This window comes from Gigantopelta aegis, chromosome 8 (assembly GCF_016097555.1).
Source record: "Gigantopelta aegis isolate Gae_Host chromosome 8, Gae_host_genome, whole genome shotgun sequence".
Taxonomy (NCBI): Eukaryota; Metazoa; Mollusca; class Gastropoda; order Neomphalida; family Peltospiridae; genus Gigantopelta; species Gigantopelta aegis.
Window position 1 is genome coordinate 79,304,203 of NC_054706.1, and position 24,065 is coordinate 79,328,267.

The 24,065-nt window shown below is 33.6% G+C and overlaps 1 protein-coding gene across 3 annotated transcripts in view; it reads left to right on the forward strand.

Moving 5' to 3' along the window:
• The first annotated feature begins 433 nt into the window (after positions 1-433).
• Positions 434-24,065, forward strand: part of LOC121378285 (mitochondrial Rho GTPase 1-like) — a 28,421-nt gene continuing 4,789 nt past the window's right edge. Inside the window, exons 1-21 of one of the 3 annotated variants that reach the window (XM_041506384.1) lie at positions 434-843; positions 5,031-5,089; positions 5,771-5,852; positions 6,364-6,407; positions 6,648-6,701; positions 7,237-7,347; positions 8,170-8,220; positions 9,144-9,245; positions 9,807-9,848; positions 10,621-10,677; positions 11,383-11,491; positions 11,731-11,851; positions 12,298-12,382; positions 12,835-12,980; positions 13,869-13,963; positions 14,900-14,991; positions 15,401-15,523; positions 15,939-16,064; positions 16,448-16,644; positions 19,725-19,793; positions 23,761-23,857. In XM_041506384.1, the coding sequence (XP_041362318.1) occupies positions 801-843; positions 5,031-5,089; positions 5,771-5,852; positions 6,364-6,407; positions 6,648-6,701; positions 7,237-7,347; positions 8,170-8,220; positions 9,144-9,245; positions 9,807-9,848; positions 10,621-10,677; positions 11,383-11,491; positions 11,731-11,851; positions 12,298-12,382; positions 12,835-12,980; positions 13,869-13,963; positions 14,900-14,991; positions 15,401-15,523; positions 15,939-16,064; positions 16,448-16,644; positions 19,725-19,793; positions 23,761-23,812 (1,860 nt within the window). In that variant the 5' untranslated portion in view covers positions 434-800 and the 3' untranslated portion in view covers positions 23,813-23,857. Of the gene's footprint in view, positions 844-5,030; positions 5,090-5,770; positions 5,853-6,363; positions 6,408-6,647; positions 6,702-7,236; positions 7,348-8,169; positions 8,221-9,143; positions 9,246-9,806; positions 9,849-10,620; positions 10,678-11,382; positions 11,492-11,730; positions 11,852-12,297; positions 12,383-12,834; positions 12,981-13,868; positions 13,964-14,899; positions 14,992-15,400; positions 15,524-15,938; positions 16,065-16,447; positions 16,645-19,724; positions 19,794-23,760; positions 23,858-24,065 lie in introns of those variants that run through there. The other 2 variants (XM_041506382.1, XM_041506383.1) reach the window with 2 other exon arrangements.

Here is a 24,065-nt window from a genome sequence, read left to right on the forward strand (position 1 = left end):
TAATGTACCTTTAATATGATACAGCCACCTCCGACAGCAAATGTTCGGTACCTATACCTGATGTTTTATTTGAAGAAGACGATAATAGCAACTGGGGAAGGGAGGGGAGCATGTAGCCAGAGTACTCTACCGTCCGGGAGCTAGAAGGACTTTTGTACAGTTAAGAGCGATCATACCGTCCAAATGTCCCGAACAGCAGAGTAGCCTCAGTAGCCTAGTAGGGCCTTCTTAGGCTAGTGGGCATGATTATTTTCAGAGCTTCTGACATCAATTATAAAAAAACTTATTATATATAAATTTATATATAAGTCAAAAATAGATTATCCTCAGCACCCCAGAAGTGAGGAACAATTTGAATATAGCAGCTAACAAATTAACATAAAACTGGGGATATTTTAATTATGCCGTTTTCACTACGATTTGACTTTTTTTCCCCACCGGATGTTCCGGAAGTTGACTTCTGAATTTTCGAAGAGGAAATGTGATAATGTAAAACGTACAAAACAATATTACATAAGCTAAGAAATACTCAAAGAAACTTACTATATTGTATTGCATAATAATATATTTAATTTTAAAAGATAAACCCATATTTCGAAGCTTATAATCTGTTGTAGAAGCTAATTTTTTTTTCAAAAAGTGATGTCAGAAGTTGACCTTTATCGGTTATGATGACCGAGTGGAACCGCAATCTCCTTTTATGATATGTAAAATCATTATGCATTGGAATATTTAAAAGGAAAACACATTTGACATTTACTTGCATTAAACTACAGTTGCTTAACTGTAGAATTATTCAGATGGGTCCAAAAAAAGATGTGCGGATACTCCTGGTTGGTGATGGTAAGTTTCATCAAAGTTTCATGCAATCATGCATAGCCCTAGTTCAAAGGGATGTAGAAAGTGTGGTTCGTTCTACGTCTGGATATTGTTACATACTCTATATATAGCTGGGACCTAATTCACAAAGCTTTCTTAGGCTCCTTTAGACAACAAAGCATCTCTTTGCAAGTCTTTTAGCATTGCACTGCGAGATCGCAGTTACGAAAGTTTAGTGAATTAGGCCCCTGGTATTCAAAACTTGTGGCACCACATTTCAACTGTTTCTCAACCGAGATAGTGCAACAAATGGACACACAAACCAACAATGTATCCTCGAGTAACTGTGAACTGGCCTATTAACAGGAAATGGCTTCTGCACATGCACATTGTAATATGATTGATTTGTCAAAATCAACCAACAAATCAGGGCTTCTAGATTATGGTAGCCCCACTCCCATGGCTAGTGATATTCAATGCTGGGCTAGTAAATAACTACTATTGTCATGCCCGACGGCTAGTGAAAAAAAGTTACATAAAGGTAACCTCTCCAATTATTACTACACATGTATTAGTAAAATTGTATTAAGTGAAGTAGGGCTAGTGAATTTTTAATAGTGGCTAGTAAATTTTTTAAATCACTGATGCCATGACTAGTGGATTTTGTAAAAAATCGAGAAGCCCTGCAAATGTTAATATTCATGCCAGTTTCTGTTATGAAGAGATTAACTGCATGTCATAGTCTAATGTTGACATTCTTCAGCTACCCCCAGTAAACTGGGCTATTGTTTTTCCAAGAGTGGCGCATGTTAAGTGAAGTCACCAAAACTCTTATGTAATGAATCTGCGAAACAGACAAGACTTTAACAATGACAGCGGTGTAAAACTGTTGTTTATTTAGGTTTGTTTAATATTATATGTCATTTAATATAGTGCGCACAGTGCAAAATGGCGATCATGTATACATTTTCCATTATGCTTATATAAAAATATTTTGAATGTCTACTTGTCTTTTCCCTATTTGTGCACTTTGTTTTTGGGAAGGTTTTCTTAATTCAACACAAGTATTTTGATGTTAGGGTTCCTTAAAAAAATATTTATGGGGTAGCCTGGTTCACAGTTTTTCATGATTATAACCTACCATACTCACTAAATCCTGACTGAAGTACTTGCATAATTATTAACAAAATAAATCATCCAACAAAAAAAAAAAAATTCCACGCCATTTTAAATTTGCTAAATAGAGTGAAGCAACTCTCCCTGTCTAATACAACAATAAATCTATATTTGATGTTAAATACCTTTACATTGATAATTTTCCAGTTTGCAAATAACAAATATTTCACATATTAATAATTAATACACACTATTGGAAGAAACCCATCATCATCTATGTTTTGAAGCAAAACGTGGTAAGAGGGTACTGTCATCTTTCTTTCTTGTAGTTTGTGTATTAGTGGTTACTATGTGATGTATTTGATATTGTTGATTTGAAAATGATCAATGTAATGGTATTTAATTATAAACATAGGATTATTGTATTATAGCCTACTCAGTGGTAGGCAAAAATACTGTGTTTTCATTATAGACATATCTCTCTGACAGCGGAGAGTGATTATATAACCATCCAGGGTTTCTGGCAGAGGGTAAAACAGGTATGGCACCATACCCAAATTACTTTACAGATATTTTTTTTCAATTAACCTTTTAACAAATTTAATTACTCTTATTATTACTGTATGATTGTCTTAACCCTAACCCTAAACTTAACCCATTTTCTTTCTGGGGGAGGCACCCCATAGCCCCTAGTGACTGTGGTTGCATTCAATTCCATAGCACCCCCCTCCCCCCAATTTCTTTCTGGCAGAAACACTGCTGTCCAACTGTCTTGTCTAGCTCTTAAGCAGCAGAGTATTCAAGCTAGGGTCCTTGTTAACACATATTTTACAAATATTTTACATCGTTCAGGGCTTTAGATTGCACTAAAGTTGACCCAATAAACGTTATGCTCAAAATACATATACAACCCGTGCAGTTAAAAAAATGTCCACAGCAAAAAATATGCCATTGAAAAAACTCCATTGAATAATGTCAACTGTAGGCAAAAATATGCCGTGGAGAATTAAAAACTCAGTGGCATTACCGATTGTCTTGGACAGTTGCAGGGGTTGCATATATACCCAGAATTAATATTCCCAAATTAAGAACTTTAATATGATCAAAGCTTTATATTTCAGTTGTTTTGAGGTCAGCATGTTTTGTTGACCTCAGAACCACTGAAATATGAAGCTTTGATTATAAACAAATTTCATGGGAAACACTCTTTCGCTTCCGTACTTTATTATCATGGGAATCCATCAGAAACTTTGTTTTGAAAATAATTAGATATATATTATTTTCGTTGAATAATCGTACTTGATATAATAATCATGGGAAACACAATTTCAGTCCATGATTTTACCGACACTGTACCGGAAACGAAATGTCTTGTCTAGCTCTAGAATGATAGACTACTCCGTCTACTATAATTAGTGATTAATGTGTGAAATATTTGTTCTTATTACAACAAGTATTGATTTTTGTATTTATAATTTATAATATTTAAACAGCACACAATTGATAAAAAAATTTATGTACTGGTGTTTTTGTTGAGAACTAAAATAGTAAAAACCAGGCTATAAACTGAATTTACTCACCAAACATATTGACAAAAACTATATTGCATAATTCTTTGTATATTATTATTATTATATAATATAATATAATAACAAATGACTAATTTGTTATTTTTATGCAACTGGGTATTTAATAGTTTCTAAATAAAAGTTGTTACATACACTTCAGGAACACAATTTACTGAGAAGGGCATGTAACTATGTAACAGGCCAATGTTTTTTTAATAATATTTTGGAGAGATTTCCTTATTTTAGCAGATGGTGTTATTTTCATTTCAACTTTATTTTCGTGCTTATATCCAATTAAGGTTCAAGCACTCTGTCCTGGGCACACACCTCAGCTATCTGGGCTGTCTATCCAAGAAAGTGGGTTAGTTGTTGGTTATTGAGAGAGAAGAAGGTATAGTGGCCATACACCTACCCACTGAGCCCTTAACAACTCGCTCTGGGTTGGAGCCGGTACCGGGCTGTCTGTCCAGGACAGTGGGTTAGTTGTTAGTTGGTTAGTGAGTGAGAAGAGGGTATAGTGGCCATACACCTACCCAATGAGCCCTTAACAACTCGCTCTGGGTTGGAGCCGGTACCGGGCTGTCTGTCCAGGACAGTAGGTTAGTTGTTAGTTGGTTAGTGAGTGAGAAGAGGGTATAGTGGCCATACACCTACCCACTGAGCCCTTAACAACTCGCTCTGGGTTGGAGCCGGTACCGGACTGTCTGTCCAGGACAGTGGGTTAGTTGTTAGTTGGTTAGTGAGTGAGAAGAGGGTATAGTGGCCATACACCTACCCAATGAGCCCTTAACAACTCGCTCTGGGTTGGAGCCGGTACCGGGCTGTCTGTCCAGGACAGTGGGTTAGTTGTTAGTTGGTTAGTGAGTGAGAAGAGGGTATAGTGGCCATACACCTACCCACTGAGCCCTTAACAACTCGCTCTGGGTTGGAGCCGGTACCGGGCTGTCTGTCCAGGACAGTGGGTTAGTTGTTAGTTGGTTAGTGAGTGAGAAGAGGGTATAGTGACCTTACACCTACCCAATGAGCCCTTAACAACTCGCTCTGGGTTGGAGCCGGTACCGGGCTGTCTGTCCAGGACAGTGGGTTAGTTGTTAGTTGGTTAGTGAGTGAGAAGAGGGTATAGTGGCCATACACCTACCCACTGAGCCCTTAACAACTCGCTCTGGGTTGGAGCCGGTACCGGGCTGTCTGTCCAGGACAGTGGGTTAGTTGTTAGTTGGTTAGTGAGTGAGAAGAGGGTATAGTGACCTTACACCTACCCAATGAGCCCTTAACAACTCGCTCTGGGTTGGAGCCGGTACCGGGCTGTCTGTCCAGGACAGTGTGTTAGTTGTTAGTTGGTTAGTGAGTGAGAAGAGGGTATAGTGGCCATACACCTACCCACTGAGCCCTTAACAACTCGCTCTGGGTTGGAGTCGGTACCGGTCTGTGAACCCTGTACCCACCAGCAATTAGTCTGATGGCTTAACCATGACATCACTGATGGTGTTATTAATACATTTTGGAATGATTTATTTATTTTTGCAGACGGTGTTGGTAAAACATCCCTGATTTTGTCTTTGGTGAGTGAAGAGTTTGCTGAGGAGGTAAGTTTATAATCTTTGTAACTGAAGAATTCAGTGTTCATGTAACTGGTTCCAGATGGTGACTACATTGATAGAATGTTGATACACAAGTGATTAAACATTCATCTATAGATATGTGTATATTAAACATCAGACGTGGAATTTTACCTTTTATGCTCAATGAACAGTGCAACGTAAACACTGATTCCATTTTAGTGTTCTCTGTAATGATAAAATTGTACTTATAACATCCTTTTGTTTTTCCCTGTTAATTTATAGATTGTGGCATACACTGCATGTCTCGAAATAGTGGTCTGCGAAAGGCAAAAATCTTGTCTATTTTTTAAACCCTGCATGTGAAACAGAAATTCACTGGCTATCCACTCCCACCAAACTTTCAGGTCATTTTTCAAGAGAAAAATACATGCACAATTATCTTATCTGCTATTTAGCTTGTGATTCTGTTCTATTTTAATTCCAAAATGCTCTGAAATATTTGTTACTAGTAGACTTAGAGGTCCTATTTTTTCACACACCATCCTAAACCGTGTCCTTATCTCATGCTGTCCTGTTTTCAGCAGGACATATTTTTTTTTCATTGCAAGACAATTCATTTGGCCTGCTATTGTAAAATAAATAAATAAATAAAAAATAAAAAAGACTGATGCTAGAGATTTACGAACGTATCTTTTGATATTGCAGGTTCCAGCAAAAGCAGAAGAGATCACAATTCCGGCTGATGTCACCCCAGAACATGTTCCAACACATATCGTGGACTCTTCAGGTTTTCAGATATCTCTTTGTTTACTGAATTTGTATTAATACCTGAATGTCCTTTAACCAACCTGCTAAAATGTCCTCATGCCGAAATCATTAATCTGATTATGGCCAGCTAAATACAGACTAGTGTTGGATTATCCTCTTCTTGTTAAATACCAGTAGTTTAAAAATAAGTTAAAATTCTTATTTTCCTCTGAGCTAACTTTAAATGCCATGTGATAATTGAGACAGTGTGAATTGTTACCAGTACATACTGCTGTTTATTTGTCTCTTGGAAATGAAGCTTTGTAAAATGAAAAGCTTAATGAAAACTCATCAAATGTTTTAGTAATGGCATAAATATGTTGTGAAATATAAGAATTTCCAGAATATATTCCATTATTTTGCATGTTTTTGAAATATTTTAACTGTTGCTGCTTAGAACTAGCAAGGTTGTTATTTTTTTTAAATATATGTTATTTTATGAGATACCCTGCCGACTATTGTTGATTGAAAAATACATAACTTTGTTTTAGGACAAGAGCAAAATGAAGTGGCACTGCGGGAGGAGATTTCCAAGGTAAGACTGGTTTTCTTGTGCATCTCATTTTATACACTTAACTTTGTTTGACAATGTATTCATTCATTCATTCATTCATTCATTCATTCATTCGATGTTACAAAACTAAAGTAAATTTATTGAAAACCACTGTCTGCAGTGTGATCTTTTAAAATTGAATTTGCCAGACGCATTAATAGAGTAATATCATGATACATTATTTTCATGAGTTTCAGTGTTCACTGCATTTTATATCTGCAGGCAAGTGTGGTGTGTGTTGTATATGCAGTCACTGATGAAGACACAGTTCAAAGGGTAAGCATTTATTTTTGTAAATTTTCTAGCTTCCCTTTCATATTGTGATTGCCATCATCATTGCTAATTTATATCTAGTCTGTCTGCTGATACAATAGTCAAGCGTGAAATATAATATAGGTGTCAATAGTATTTACTTTCTCTAAATTATGTTTTTACTTGTAGATCTGTTGCTTGGAAACATTAGACTGACAAAACTTAATTTACAGGCACCAGATTAAGAAACATACTATAAACAAGACCTTGTGCTATGATGTAGTTATTGTGTTTGACAACTGTTTGAGAAAGTCACTAGCGCTAACAGACGCTTTGGCTAGTGCCCTACCTGTAATAGTTGAATAATACAGTTTGATAAACGTCGCTAGCCGGGATCGAGGGCTAGTGGATTTGTCCAACCCTGCTTATAGTTAACATTTCATATACTTGCGATCTGTGAGATAGAGTTGCCATGAATCTGTTGTCAGACTCGTGCTGTGATATCATTAAACATTCATTCATTCCTTTGTAAAACGTTTTGTTTTGATCTGTTTTGCAGTTAACGACATACTGGTTGCCATTCATTCGAAACACTCTTGGAGAGGACCACAGAACTCCTGTCATACTGGTGGGAAATAAAGTGGATTTAGCAGAATTTCCCACATTGGAGGTAACCGTACATTTCACTTACACTTTTTTATCTGTTTTGAATTGCTTTCTCTAGTATAAACAACCTTTGAAGTCTTTTTCTAAATCCACTGCATAAGATGGAAAACAATTTTCTGACAAGACGTTATTTACATGTTTCTGAGAACAAATTAATTTGTATCAAGGACAAGCTAACACCCAAAATGTCCTTAAAACTAACCAATATTAGAGTTCAAACATTGTTGTCAGGGACTATAGGTGATTTTAGCTTATTTTAATATTTGTCTTGCTGTGACCGTCACAGAAACTCATCCTTGCATATTTATTAATCCCTACTGCTCCAACCAGAGCAGACTATAAGTTTTGTCTCCATCTTTCTGTCTGTCCCATACATGAAGAGTTACATATCAAATTTGGGTTTTATTGGTATTTACCCATTTTTGACAAAGTATGGCTAGTTTACGGTTCACTTTGATGGGAATTTATTCAAGGGCCATAACTGTCAAAATGGAATTTATAAATTTTTGAAGGTTATGGCTTATGAACTTAGGAGAAAATTTGTGGGGCCTGGTAGAGAACATGTATTGTTTTAGCTGTACTTAGAATGCATGTGTGCATCTAAATAACATTTTAAAACTCTAATAGTTAAAACATTTGGAAAGGGCAAAAAACGGTGCTTTTTTTTCTCAAAGTATTAGGCTATTTTCTGAAAGTTGGTAACCATGTCCTAAGCATTTCTTTGGCAGCAGCTGCCTGTCTCGTACTAGTCAATAAAATATCATCAAGTATACACATTCTAAATTTATTTTTTGCTGCATATTTACAAGACTTGTTTTCCTTTCAGAGTATTTTACCAATAATGAATGACTTTGCAGAAGTGGAAACGTGTGTAGAGGTATGGCTATCCTATAGTGTGCAAGGGACCCAGTGGTAAAGCGTTTGCTTGATGCACGGTTGGTCTAGGATCGATCCCCATTGGTGGACCCATTGGGCTATTTCTCGTTCCAGCCAGTGTTCCACAATTGGTGTAACAAAGGCCATTGTATGTACTATCCTGTCTGTGGGATGGTGCATATAAAAGATCCCTTGCTGCTAATCGAAAAGAGTAGCCCATGAAGTGGCTACAGCGGGTTTCCTCTCTCAATATCTGTGTGGTCCTTAACCATATGTCTGACCCATATAACTAAGTAAAATGAGTTGAGTGTGTTGTTAAATAAAACATTTCCTTCCTTCATTTCCTGTCTTGTGCAGTGATACCAGATTGATTACATTAATAGTTTTGCATTCAGATTAGATAATACAGATATTTAATGAGGAATTACAAAGAACAACTGAGAGTGATGACGATGATAGTCTGTAAGCCAATCAAATAAACTGGTAAACTGAGGTGATCGAGACAACATTGGGAAATGCCATGGCAGGGTTCTTACTTATCCTGGAAATACTGGAATGTTCTTGAATTTGATTTTTTTTTAATCCAGACCTGAAATGTCTTGGTAAAAAATTTGGTGGTTTATTTTTTTCGCATCTTTGCTTTTGTTGTCCTCATAACCTGTCTAAATTCAGACAGTTTGTTATAAAAACATTCATTGATTGAACATTTCATGTCCTGGAAAAAAAAATGTCCTGGAAATGTCCTTGACTTTTATGTTTTTTCAAATGTAAGAACTTTTCATAGGTTTGAGGTCGAGTTATCTGTTCATGAAAAGAGAAAATAGATCCGTTTTCTTTATGTATTTATATTTCATTAATGTGTTAATTTTAGTAATATGTTGATAATATACTGTTAAAATATATTTAATAGTAAGTTTATTTCAGTGTTCGGCTCGTACCCTGAAGAACATCAGTGAAGTGTTTTACTATGCTCAGAAAGCTGTCCTCCACCCTACAGCTCCGGTGTACAACCCCGAAGAAAAAGCAGTTAGCAAAACATTAATTTACTTTTATAATTGAACAGTGTTTTTTTTTTTATCACTTTATAAGAACTTATAAGAAAAACAATCACTGTTTTAAAAAATCAGAATGCCTTAATGTTTACTGGGGCTTAATTAATAAACTAGAATAAAATTTCAGCTACCACTGTAATAATATGAAAATTGAAACAGTGTATGGTAGGCAAGACAGTTCTGCTGAGCCGTTGGTGGCGTATTAGGATATTTTGCCATGTTTTAAGTGTAGAAAGTATTGGCCAATGCATTTGTGTAATTGAGTGAGAGCTAATTTGTGTACAATACTACATTTATATACAACTAGTCTGTGCTTAAACATTTTATGGACAATGAGTGAGTTTGGCAGATTACGTGCATGATGGGGCTGTGTTGTTTTAATAGCATTTGGCTGTATTTTCAAATTAATTAATAAAGCACAGGTAATATTTTATCTACAGTTGTGCCTAAGGATCTTTCAGCTACAGTTGTAATATAAAAATTAAAAGATGTGTGTTTTGTACTTATATGAACTCCTTTTTTATTGCTTTTTCAGCTCACATTAACCTGCAAAAAGGCATTAGCTAGAATTTTCAAGGTAAAGTTTAATTTTAGTCTTAAAAATGTTCTGCTGATGTATTTATAGTTATTATGATTTTGATTAGCTTGATGTTAAAAAAATCATGCTATATTTCAGCTGCTATATAACCAGATGTCCACACATTAATCTTACAGACAAAATTATCATTTATTTTCACCATACTCGCTCAAGTTGCACCACAGTAACTTTGATATTAAGCTTTTAAGAAGTAAAAACAGTCAACTTGGGTTTGGCATTATCCATGTTTGAACTGTAGTATGTTTGCGATTTTTACTAGTTTTCATGTAAAATCCACTTATCCTTGTTTGTCACAATATGTCAGAAATCTGATAGTGTTAGCTCATTGGCTAGCATCCCATGTTGATAAAAACTTCATGCAAAATCTGTCTCAATAATTAGTGGTCCCCAACCTTAACCTTGCTTATGTTTCTGGGGGCTAAACAGTTATTGGAAGAAAAAAAAAAACTTAATGAAATTTAGTTTTGTAAAATAATCAAGTTTTTCATTAAATTCCCTATACAAATTAAGTATAGTCTCTCCTTAATAACTGAAAACTCCTGCATTTCATGACAATGACATACGGATGTAATCATTTAAAATCCTTACTATTTTAACTGAAAACAAGTTGTTATTTACATAGCAAAGGGAACCTGCTCATTAGTTTTGTTTAGGTTTTTAAATTTTTGTTTTGTATTGTTAACCATAATGCACAAGCTAATAAGAAATATAAACATTTATTACGTTTGAAGTTTGTTTTAATATCTTTCAGATATGTGACATGGACAACGATGGGTTGTTAAATGACAAAGAAATAAACATATTTCAGGTAAATCATCAGGAATGCATCAATAACTTTGGTTTGCACTTTTAGAAATCAGCTCACAAATAAAAGAACACCATGACTGGCAGTGGTATGTGTTATCCTGTCTGTGGGATGGTGCATATAAAAGATCCCTTGCTGCTAATGGAAAAATGTAGCTGGTTTCCTCTCTAAGACTATATGTCAGAATGACCAAATGGTTGATATCCAGTAACCGAAGATTAATGAATCAATGTGCTCTAGTGGTGTCATTAAACAAAACAAACTTTAATTTTATCAAATGAAAACAATTGGATGTTTGTGAACTATTCTGAGAAGTAGTTACATAATAACAACTATAAACTAATAACATAACATTCCATACCCTGGATAAGGATGCAGTACATGAATGGGATAAAGCAAAGATATACAGGAAAATGCGGTAAAAGAAAAGTAGTAATTACTAAGAATTTGGGTAATTTCTTCAGTGGCATCCTAATTATGGATACGCTGTGTTAAGATTTGATTTTTCTCATTTTATTAGATTTACGCAGTTGTTTTGTGTTTGATTTGTTTTTGTGAAGGATTAATTTAAAGTGAACAATTACAGTGTGCAGTACATACTTAGATAATACTATGTCACTGATCAAGTCTGGTTGTATTTGAACCTGTTTGCATTTTGAATTTAATATTAATTTGAGACCAATACAGAATCTTTAATCTTTATTTCAGGAAAAATGTTTTAATGCACCACTACACCCACAAGCCCTTGAAGATGTGAAGGCTATTGTAAAAAAACACACGAGTGAAGGCATTAAAAATAACTCTCTATCCATCAAAGGTCAGTATTTTTAATAACAATGACAATGTGTTTAATTTGCTGTTTATTCTACAAATGAGGGTAGCTAAAATGTCTACAGTATGATTTTATACATTGTAATCTCTTAATGGGTAAGTTGTTTTCATCTGCATGTGACCAGATTTCAGTGTTTTTTATTGCAGGTAAAGTTCTCCAATCAACTCCCCACCCCCCCACTACCACCAGCACAGCCACCCTCTTAATGTTGATTTATTTTTCAGGGTTCTTGTTTCTTCACACCCTGTTTATTCAGAAGGGAAGACATGAAACTACCTGGACAGTGTTGAGACACTTCGGATATGATGACAACCTAAGCCTTACAAAAGATTTCATTGCTCCGAGGTGAGGGGAATATTTCTTGTAACGATTTATTAATCTCTTTTTATAGTTTAGCAGGCTTATTAGATTGCCACAATTAATTCAATATCACTTGATATGAAAGTTCATAACTTGTAATTTGATTAGGAGTTATTGTTCTTGTATTAGTAAATATTTAACTTTCGAATACCTGGAAAGAATTTTTTCAAATTGTGATAATAAATTTAAAAAATAAAAATTCACATAAGTAGTGCTTGTATCATTTGGGAAGGTGCGTCTATTCTCTTGTCCCTTTTGCAGCAGCATAGATGTTTGCCATAGAGGGCACTAGCCAAAGTTTTTGTGAGGGTTAGTGACTTTCTCAAACAAATTTCGAACTCTGTCATTTGCCATTCTCATCCCTGTTAATAGGTCATAAAATGTGTGTGTGTATGTTTGTGTTATACTAAATTGTATATAAAAATGTTTAGGTTGCAGGTTGGGCCTGGGTGTACAACAGAATTGACTCATCAGGGTTACAGCTTCCTGTCAGAATTGTTTGAGCGGTACGATCAGGTAAATATATCAAATGGAAGACTTTTACAATACATTTTACTACAGCTTACTGAAATGGACAAAAATCTTAAAATATATTTTTAATTATTAGATTGTCAAGTTATTTCTAAAGATTAGCATTGCAGAACAGACATTTCTTTTCTACTTCACCTGGCCTCAACACAAATGCATATTCCCCTAAGTTACAGTCATGTGACTGGAACAGGAAGGAGGACACAGTTGAAGAATTTTAGACCATCCCATTGTCTGTTGGGATGTTTGGACCAGACTACTATCCTTAGGGGAATATGCATTTGTGTTGAGGCCAGGTGAAGTGTTCTTAAAATAGGAAACACCTCAAGTTTTCTCCATTTATAGTATAAACGAAACTTTTTCTCTGTTTTTTGTCTCTGGTATTTGATTTTGTTAATAAAATGTATAGTTCAATCACATGATATATATTGCTGCTCCAGGACTGCGACGGGTGTCTGTCCCCGACCGAACAGTTGAACCTGTTCAGCACGTCCCCACTGATGCCGTGGGGACCGGATGTGAACAACACGGTCAGCACCAACAGTGAAGGTTGGATCACACTGAAGGGCTACCTGGCACAGTGGACGTAAGTCGCTTGCTCACAATATTGCTGCTTTTTTCCTTTAATTCAGCCCACTGAGAATTGAACATTGTGTAAACCATTTGTGGGTTGCACAAAAATAAATTCAGCTAACCCATTTTGTTTTTAGGTAAGCCATTATGAACATGTAAATGATGTCATAACTTGAAGGTGTGAACGAGAAATGGGTTAAGCAAACTATACTTATGCGAGCGACGCATGAATGAAACTGTCGCTGTAACAATTTTCAGAGGCCTGTAATGAACCTGATGAACAGGGTATGTGAAGCACTTACCTGATGCGTGCTCAGTCTAGGATTGATCCCTTTTGATGGGCTATTTCTCGTTCCAGCTAGTGCACCACAACTGGTATACGGTTGTGATATGTGTTATCCTGTTTGTGGGATGGAGCACACAAAAGATTCTGTGCTACTAATGAAAAATGTAGCAAGTTTTTTCTCAAAGACTATGTCAGAATTACCAAATGTTTGACATCCAGTACCTCATCATTACTTAATCAATGTGCTCTAGTGGTTTTGTTAAACTAAAACTTTAACTTACGGGCATATGACTAAAACAAAAAAAGTAGGTGTCTTACTAAAAGTTTTAAGTTAAATGCAGGTTTTTCCCCCCAAATTTAATTACTGACAATTGTGTTGGAATAGATATGAGATTTATAGATATAAGTACAGTGGATGCTGAAAGCCACTATAATGCTAACTAGATGTAGTTAAGGCAAACACATGGGAGATAAGTTGATGGTAATACTAATTTTATTACAGAAATTCAAGCGACATCATTAAATCTCCAGTTTGTTTTATCGTTTCGAGTGCACATTTAATTAAAATTGGGATGTCTTCACGGTACTATTCAGGTTATTGTGATGTTTTTGTAGGTTAACCACGCTTCTTGATGTTCCACGAACAATCGAATATCTCGCCTATCTTGGATATCACTACTGTCATAGCAGTCAAATGTCTGCTATACAGGGTAAGTCAGGGTATGGGTGTGTGCCTGTTAATATCTATGTTACAGTTACTCCTGTAATGTTCACAACAGACATTTCAAAGGTTATCAAACTGAACTGGTCGTGTCCAAAATCATGCTTTCAGAAAAACATGTTTTTAATGTTTAAGAAAATAAGCAAAGGTTATTTTTTATTTAAATTATATATCTTTACATTATTACTACTAAATATTTAACTGTCATATTTTTATATTGATGTTGATCATTCATTCATGTGTTGATTTGCCATTAAATATTTATTCTTTCGTTTTACAAAAAAAATAAAAAAATAGTGGACAGCTGATATAACCAGTTCTTAATTTCAGTCCGCAATTTGTGGTTTAATTACTGTGTTATTTACGTATCATGTATTATTACCCACCTGGTCAATGTCTGGGTGTATCATACAAATTTTGTACATACCATCAGGTGCATATTATTTAGTTGCTAAATGACGTCATTTCAGTAAGTGATGTCGTCTTCCCTGCACTTTGCTCTGTGCATTCCTATGTCTCATTAAGTATGTTGGAAGTAATTGCAGATTTTACATTATTTGAAGGTGGTATCTGACATATAGGCACATACTAACATGGGAAGTTCATTTGTTTCGTAAAAATTATATCTAATGAAAACGAGAGTAGCATTTTATATTACTGTCTTATTACCAGATTTTGTTTTATTACAAATGCAAATGTATTTAACTAATTCCTCAAGGTTAGTATGACTAGTGAATACCTTTAGGTGTTACGGATTAACTACACATGTAAAATGTGTTTTAATTATACTGAGTTTATTATTTTATTAGATATTTGAACACAGATTTTAGTACTTTGTTTTGTTGGAGAGCATCGTGGTAGTAATTTATTATTTAAAAAAGTAATAGACAGTATTTTTACTTTTTTTGTCACTTTGTTTATGCAGTAACAAGAGATAAAAAGATAGATTTAGAGAAGAGGCAGACCACACGAAATGTCTTTCGCTGTCATGTACTTGGTGCTAAACTTGTTGGAAAAGTAAGTATTACTGGTTCTAGATTCAAACTGACATTGTGTAAATAATATTTCTTGTTAGAATACAGGTATTAATGTGATTTATAAAACATATACTTTATTTTAACAACTTTATAGTCATAGCTGAACGGTTGTTGTTAGCAGTTTCTTCTCACTGTTATTACTATTTATACATTCTATTGTTGACATATTTATGCATACCTAAAAGTTGTTAGTTTTAATGGTTTTATTTAGAGTTTATTTAGTATACCAATATTTTGGGCTGTTTTACTTTGAGCTTGTATGTTAGGAAACATTTAATATTTAAAATCTTCAGAGCTTGTGTACTGAAAAATATCCAATTTATATAGGTTCTGTTTCTGCCAACAGTGTTTTTTGTTATTTGTTATTTTTATTTTTTTTATTTTTTTAGACTTCTTTTCTACAAGGATTACTAAATCGAAACCTACGATATGTAGCCACACTCAACAAACACATGCTGTCCAGTTTTACAATAAACACTGTTCTGGTCTACGGACAGGAAAAATATCTAATGGTAAGCTTTGTCATAGCTTTGTTGGTGTGAATCTTATTAATCTTAACACCAGTCTTATCATTTATTTGCTAGTTTAACATATCCAGTGGTTAATAAGACACTTTCACAACTATGGCTTATAAAACTTTAGTCTTAACTCTTTAATGATGTCACATATATGCAATTTGTGTGGTACTGCCATGACCTTAAAGTGTTTGATTATTTCTATAAGTCTTGAGTCTTGAGTCGATTCAAAACGTTTTTTAAACACCAGACCGGATATTAAACCAGTACAAATGGCTGTTGAAGAGATTTATTGAAACCTGATTTAGAACTAAGTTAGGAATTGGCATACAATAAAATTGAAATGTAAAGTATTGATGCAAAAGAATTTAAAACTGGGCGACTGATCTTCTAAGGCATGTTTCTCTTTCAGCTTCATGAAGTTGATGTTGCAATGTCACAGATGTTGACGCCCACCGAACTGGACTGTGACGTAGCTTGCCTTATGTACGACGTCACTAACCCGAGGTCTTTCGCATTTTGTGCAAATCTGTACCTGGTAAGTTTGTTTATAGGTGCATGTCAAATTAAATAGAAGATAAATAAATGTTTGTACAGTTTTGAAAATAATTTAGTTCAGTCTACACCTATTTATAAGTTAGCCAGCTCATTAAAATTGTTTTACTTTTGTCTTACAAGATGGCTGCCTTAAACTGTTTAGTAGTAATTTTACTTCCTGCATATGTAGAGTTTTAAAAAAATTACTATTTTACTGTTGTATATTTGACATTTTGGCAAATATATGTATCAGATTATTATTAATTTATTATTTTTGCATTTGGTTAACTTAACCTGCCCTTAATTCCTTTTTGATGGGTTTTACAACTCTTGTTAGCAAAGGTGTTTAGTTTGTTTCAAAATTATACATATTTAACATTTCAGAAACACTTTATTGATAGTAAAATCCCAACACTAATTGTGGCGTGCAAGGCCGAACATCCCGAGGTTCGACAGGATTACGAGTTCACACCAGCTCAGTTTTGTAGCCGCTACAAACTGCCACCACCTCAGTATTTCACTTGCATTGACCGGGTCAACTGGGATGTGTATATCAAACTAGCTACAATGGCAGCCTATCCGTAAGTCTTTGGTTTATGTGAAAGTGTTTAAATGCTTTTTTCTATTGTTGTATTTTACTGTTGTCTTCGAAGGTAGTAACAAAGTTGTTTTTTAAAGAAATTGTTTCTGGTTTTTTGGTACTAAATTAATTCTGCACCTTCTATTATATCAGTTAAAAAAAAGAAAGAAAAAGAGAGATTAACCTTTTTTTCTATTCTTTTTTTATTATCTCAGTTCAGTATGTTAGTAAAAGAAATGAGAAAGTTACTTTACATTAAATAAAGTTGTTTGAAAACTGACTACTTTAGACATATTATTTTAGTGCCAAAACTGGATCTAGTGCTTTTTAACTTGAAATGCTACAATTTTTAGCTTGCATGCATTATAAAGTTAAATGAGTTTCATATTTTTATATGCATGTGAATGTTTTGGTGCAGTTGTTATCTAAGTACAGAGCTCTGTTGCTTGGGACACCCAATAGCCAATGTATTTTTCGTGCTTGTTGTCATTAAACATCTATTCTATTCTGTTGCTTGGGGATTTATTGGTCACCACCAATAATCACATGATTAAGATCCAACAGATAATTCCCATATCTTAATGACATACTCGGTGTTCTCTCTAGCCATGTTAAGGAGGGCGCACCACTTTGCTGTTGTCTCGTGTTGCTTAGCCATCCCAATGTTGCATTAGCAACCGTCCTGGTTTCCCCTTCACTATGACATTTTGAAGAGCATAGTGACTCATAGTGACAATATATCTAATTGTTGACTATAAGCAAATAAGCCCAGATTTTGGGAGTTACATAAGTAAAATAATACAAGTTTTGTTTTATGACTTGCTAGGTTGATTAATAACTTTATTACTATAAAACTGAACTTGATTAGTGGCAACATATTTTGCATCTTTGATTGAACATCAATTGTAAACTTGATTGAAGTATTTTTTTTTTAATAACATGAAAATGGTTGATGACTAAATGAAACATTGTATGAGTGTTAATGAACTAAATTTCTTATTATTGTGAATAATTTAAGCAACCGATTTGGAGGAATTTTGTTAAAACAAATTTTAAAATTACAGACTAACATTAAGAGGCATGTTGCTAGCACACGATACAATGATATAGAGTTGTGGGGGGTGGGGGGTGGGGGGTGGGGTGTTATATTGAAGTTACTACTTGTGGCTCAGTTGGAATTTTAAAAACATTTGTGGGGAGGCATTAGGAGGATTTTTACTGGTATAACCCTCCTTTTATGTTCAGCCAGTGAGAATACTAAGCTGTGTATCCAGGTGAGAGTTGTGTGTGAGGTTTTTGAGAGAGCAGCTTCTCAGACTTGGAACAAGAGGACAGTGTTCAGTGTTTACATCTATCTGGAGGGTGTCGTTAAATAAAACATTCCTTCCTTCCATTCATCCATTTGTTACTTAGTTATCACAGCAACCACTTTCACTTTGATAAAAATCTACATTTGCTTGTTTTGTAGGTCTTTTATTATTATTATTTTTTTAAATGCAGTCTTAGTTTACCATTTTGTATGAAAACCTATCTAGTATTGATCATATTATATTTCCATTTGTGGCAGTCATCACCAGTGCTGCTGAGACTGAGACATCTGTTTGTTGATGCTTATTTTAATAATATCTTAAAAGGAAGTTTTCTACTAAAGTTTGTGCAGTGATTACGGCAACCAAAATGTAACCATGGAAGATCTATAAGTTACTAACAATATAATGTATAGCTTTTGCTTTATGCGAAATGTTAACCATTTGTTACATTTTCAAAATTCTTTACCTTTTATTCTTTTACACCCAGAAGGAATGTAATTTATTACTGCTATCACTGTGTCAGGAAGTATAGGTGTTCATTAGTACTTGTGTTCAATAGGAAACATATTGTCTAGCATTGTGTCGAAATTCGCTACAGAAATTTCAGAGATCGCTACATAATTTTAAAACATTAAACAGTAGTTTCACTCTTGCATTAAATATAGGACATGATTTACATGGCCCTAATGGATTCACAAAAAGGAAATGGGTTACTTGAATTTATTTGTGCATAACTCATTTATGGGATACACAGACTTTCAATTATCGGAGACCTATGGTGCACTTTGATTTTGTTTTTCAGATACAAAACTCTTGAAGATAATTTAATTTGTTTGTTTTTGTTTACAGATGCAGATTTTTTATAGTCCTTAGCTTCAAAATAAATAGTGTTTAGTTTTACCTGATTGCAGTTTGTTATTTCATGTCATCAACATCTTCTTGAACCTTTCTGTGTAATAATAATATATCTACTGCAAGACTGTTAATAATAAATTCATTTTATTTTATTTTCTGATGAACATCATATTGAACCTTTTAATATTTTGCTACATCTAAAAAACGTCTGTTGTTAAATTAATTTAATATTGCACCGATATCTTCTTTAGACTTTTAATATTGTATTATGTATCAAAAACTGTTGACCTTATTTTTAAATTCAGTTTGAAGATATGAACAGCAACTTTGTTTTTATACTTTTAGTGTAGATGCATGTCTAAATATATTGTTTTATACAGTAATTCCTTTTAAAAACTGCAAGAAAACAGTTGGTATCCTGATAATAATTCCAGGCGTGAAATATCTAATACGGAAAGCAGTTCCACATGTTTAAAAAATAAGTGTCGTAACACCACATTCATACTAAAGCAAACAAATGACAGCCATGTGTAGAAATACTCAACACATTCCGTCTGTGAGTATGAGGTGAGCATGTAAAACTGCTCGTGTCTCATAGAGAGGCCTGGGTTACGTGAAACTTAATGAATTTGTTCTCTTCTTGTTTCAGTATCTGGTTTATATTTGTGTATGTTAATAATGCATCTGTAATTTACATTATGATTTAAATTTTTATGTTCCACAAAACGAACAAACGGAAAATGTTGAGCTGTGGTATTGAGTAATTGCATATCTGCGAGTGTGTTTCCATGATTTTCAGCACCACCTTATTAACTGCTTATTAACTTCAGCCACATTTTAATACTGGAATTCTTCTTCTGTTGCCATGGTCCGATTCTTATATAAATAATGTATTTGAATGTGGTTTCACTTTCAGTAACCTGAAACGACTGGTGCACATGTTGTTGGTCCATCAAAGATCCTTGTGGGTCGAAGAGAAACTGAGGTTCTTAAATTTTTATTCTGGGGTCAGTAGTGCACTCTTTGTGGTTGCCGTGGTAGTCAGTTTGTAGGCTACTTGACCTCTTACCTGTATGTGCATGAACATTTTGTTTTGTTGGACTGAAAAACACACTTGGTGGATATTCTTTTGAGATCATTTTCAAAATGCAGTGTAGTTCCGAAGACAGATATAATTATAATGCATATTAGACTTACAGGCCGGATTTTAAATTGATATTTACAAGAGGTAAAAAAAAAATCACTTGAATGCCTTTCACAGTCGTTTGATTCAAAATAATCATTGTAAATTATTATTTGGAAATGAAATAACTGTCTTTGGGCACTATTTTTTACGTATTCTATTTATTATACCAGCAATTATCCATTACAGTCTACAGATTGAACATCTTGCAAACTTGATAGTTGTAAAGATTTCAAGAAAGTTGTCATCAGTACCCTGATTCTTCGTTCCTGCCACCACTAATGAGTCTTTTGACTATGGTTTTAATAACAGCTGCTGTTCCTCTTGTTGGTTTAATTCTTAAATAATGGACATTCTGTCAGTATCTTGTTCTACCTTGAAAATTAAACATTATGTCAAGTTGGTTAAAAATCACTCTTCTTGTGCTGTGTATGTTAAAGGTGTTCTACATAATGGCTGCAACTGTTTAGTGCAGTCAGTGTAGTAGTTGATTAGTTGGGGGTGTTGTGTCTTTCTTTCTTTTTTGAATGCTAAAAACTATAAATATTTCTCGGTCATAATTTTTAAACCTTAGTCTGAAAATGTAAAATAAAACTTTGAAATCTCACATTCTCATCTTTATATCTAATCATTCAACATCTATTCATAGATATTTAAAAATACAATTGAGACCTGAACCAAAACAAAACTCCTATTTAATATCTTATTTATATATAAAAACCCACTTAATAATAATATTACACCCTGGCTCCCCCCCCCCCCCCCCCCAAAAACACATCATACATGTATTCATAGTGGATAAATTGACAATATTGAACATTGAAATACATTATATTATGATCTATACAGTCAAACTTAAAAGATTATTTTAAAAATATTTCTTAATAACATTTGATAACTAGTCCAATATGAAAAATTAATGGCCTTTATAGACTTAAAACAGGCCCCTAGCGAATGGGGTGGGGTCGAGACACCCCCCCCCCCCCCCCTTTACCGGTGACTTTTTTTTTCAGTATGCCCCCGGACCCCCTAAGCAACTCTGGCGCTTAGCTCCCTTGTGTGAGGCACTTCGTGCCTCACTATAAGTCTAAACGACCCCCCTCTCAAAATCCTGGCTATGGGCCTAAAACACTTATTAGAGATGGATCTGTATACAAAATGTCCACTATATCAGATTCAACCGAAAATCTCTGATATGTTTCACAGAACAGCAAAACTTTTCTTGTTCATTATAAAATTCTATAAACACTGTTCTTGTTTATTATAAAATTCAATAAACACAGTTTTCTTGTTTATTATAAAATTGTATAAAAAGAAAGTATATAAATATTATATAGAACCACTTTGCTAGTTCACAGTACTGTACAGTTTGTTGGTCAGAAGACATTGGGTGGTACTACCAGTTTGTTTCACTACCGACCCCATGATTTATGCATCACTGTTGGGTCCTCCTTGCATGTGTAATATACTGGTGTCTGTGAATGTTGCACCTTGTAGATAATCTTCAGTGTTATAGTAATTTCACCATTCTGTTCCTGTGTATCAGTGGATTAATTTATTTGTCTGTGCTGTAATGCTTATGTTTATTATGTTTATCACTAGTATAATCATTTCAGTTTCTTGTAAAACATGCGTTAATTACTTATTTATATGGTCATTAAGTGTATTATATAAACATGTATATGTGTATAATTAATATTTGCTTACTCATAAATAACAGTTGTGGCTTTATAACAATTTTGTAAAACATGTAACTTTAACAATGTCATAGATTGATATAATTATTAATATGGGAAATGGATTTTCAAAAATAATTTATATATAGATCTGTAATTATATTGTGCCTCATAAGTGCATTTATTATAAGGAAATGTCGAGAGGGACTATTTTATGTCTATTATTTAAAGTGGTATGTGTGCATATACGGAAATATTATAATAATTATGAATATAGCTTTTTGCTTGTATTTGTGTATTTTGTTTTGATATTTTAGGTTAACTTTGCTGAAATTCATGTCAGGCATTTAATCCAGATAGATATATTGTACTTTTCCAGAATGAATGTGCCGATTACAAAATATTTTAAACATAAAATAAAATAAATAAATAAATAATAAAATAAAATGATTAGCTTGCTGCAATTTCAAAATCAATCGAAAAAACAATTCAAACATGTTGTACACATTCAGCATAAAGCAAATATACATTTATGTGATTCGTTCAAACACCTAACTATTATAAACTGTAAAGTGTACATTTGTTTTAAAGATGTTTTGGTTTTGTATTAAATGTAATTAAAATGGCTTTGCATGCTGTAATTTGTTTACTTCCACTCAAATAAAGCAATGTGCTGTCTTGCTTTTGATCTGAATCATGTTTATAGGTTGGGGAGGGGCAGAGGATTTCCCCAAACTACAGTGATTTGTACATTTTATATTATAATTAATTACCATCACTTACATTTGTTCAACAACAAAATAAATTGAAGAATCTAAAAAACAAAATAATAATAATAATACCCCCACCCACCAGACAAAACCTAAAAAAAGAAAACCCACCCAATACCACAAATAAAATAGTAACCATGCAAGAAACATTCAGCAACTTTTATAAAGATTTAAAAGAAAACAAAAATGATTAAAGTTATGTTATTAAAGTATTATAATTCTTTATTAGTATTTAAAAATTATGTATCCTTAAGCACTATTATTGAGTATTGTAATATCAGCCAATGTCAACTAATAACCTTTTATAGACATATGGGTATGAACGTAATCATGTGCTTTGCTTTATATTTTAAACCTGTTCCTTAATTGATTTGACAAAACATGCACATGACTTTGGACACAACATAAGCTTTTACTTTTGTGGTGTGCTTTGTAATCTAAGCATGACAAGTAAGCAACTTGAATGAGGCGAGCAGTTGTCAAAGAATTTCAAATTGTATAACTTGGGTTGTATCATCAAATGTATTAGGATTCTGGTTATATTCTGTAGTTACTGGTAAGTTTATGTTTTTAAGTTTCGGATAATAAATCAGGTGAGGAATAATGGTAGTTTAATCATGATGTCAGTTTTCTATCTTGTTATAGCCGTCATGATGGTGATCATGAAGTACATGTATTTGGTACTAACTATCATACTTCACTGTGTTCTGTGTCTGTGGAACACTGCCGGACCATTTGTCCAAAATATTACTGTGATGTGCAGATATTACAGCAACCAAAAAGTGCAAATATTACAGCAGCTATTAAGTACAAATATTACAGTAATATAAGTGCAGATATGACTGTAACTGTGAAGTGCAAATATTGCAACAGCTGCAACTTGCAAATAATACAGAAACTATAATGTGCGAATATTAGAAGAGTTTGTCACCCATAAATTACATTTCCTCCCTGGTATCTTTTGCCAATACATTCTTTATATTGACATAATTACACTGTAGAATGGATTAATCTGAACATGTAGCCCACAGGAAAAATATAAAGTTCTTATTATGAGTATCAGTAAAAATACAGAAGGATTTTTCACATGGAAAATTGTTTTTGATCCACATGATTACAAGGTCCACAAATACACAGTGTACAAGTGCAGAAGTTGGTGTAGTGACTGATACAGTTGTGTAGTAGACGTGTATACTTGATAAGATAAACACTGGCAGTGGTGCTTTAATAGACAATGTTTATTGCAGTGTGTGTCATTCCCTCCCACTTTCCCAGCTAACTAAGCTACTCTTTCAAACTAACTGCTGTTTGTTTCTCTTTCAGTCAGTCTGCATGGTATAGACTTTATAAAGTGCGTCACTGTAATTGGAAATAATATGTATCTTTTTATTTTAGTACATGTATTTATGTCTAATATTTATTTACCTCACATTCTGCTTTTTGTGTATATCCTGTACTTAATACACAGTCTTAGACAGTATTATTATTTATTATTATTATTATTATTATTATTATTATTATTATTATTATTATTATTATTATTATTATTATTATTATTATTTTTTTTTTTTTTTTTTTTTTTTTTTTTTAATAAAATATTCAAACAGAAATGTAATTGTGAATTTACT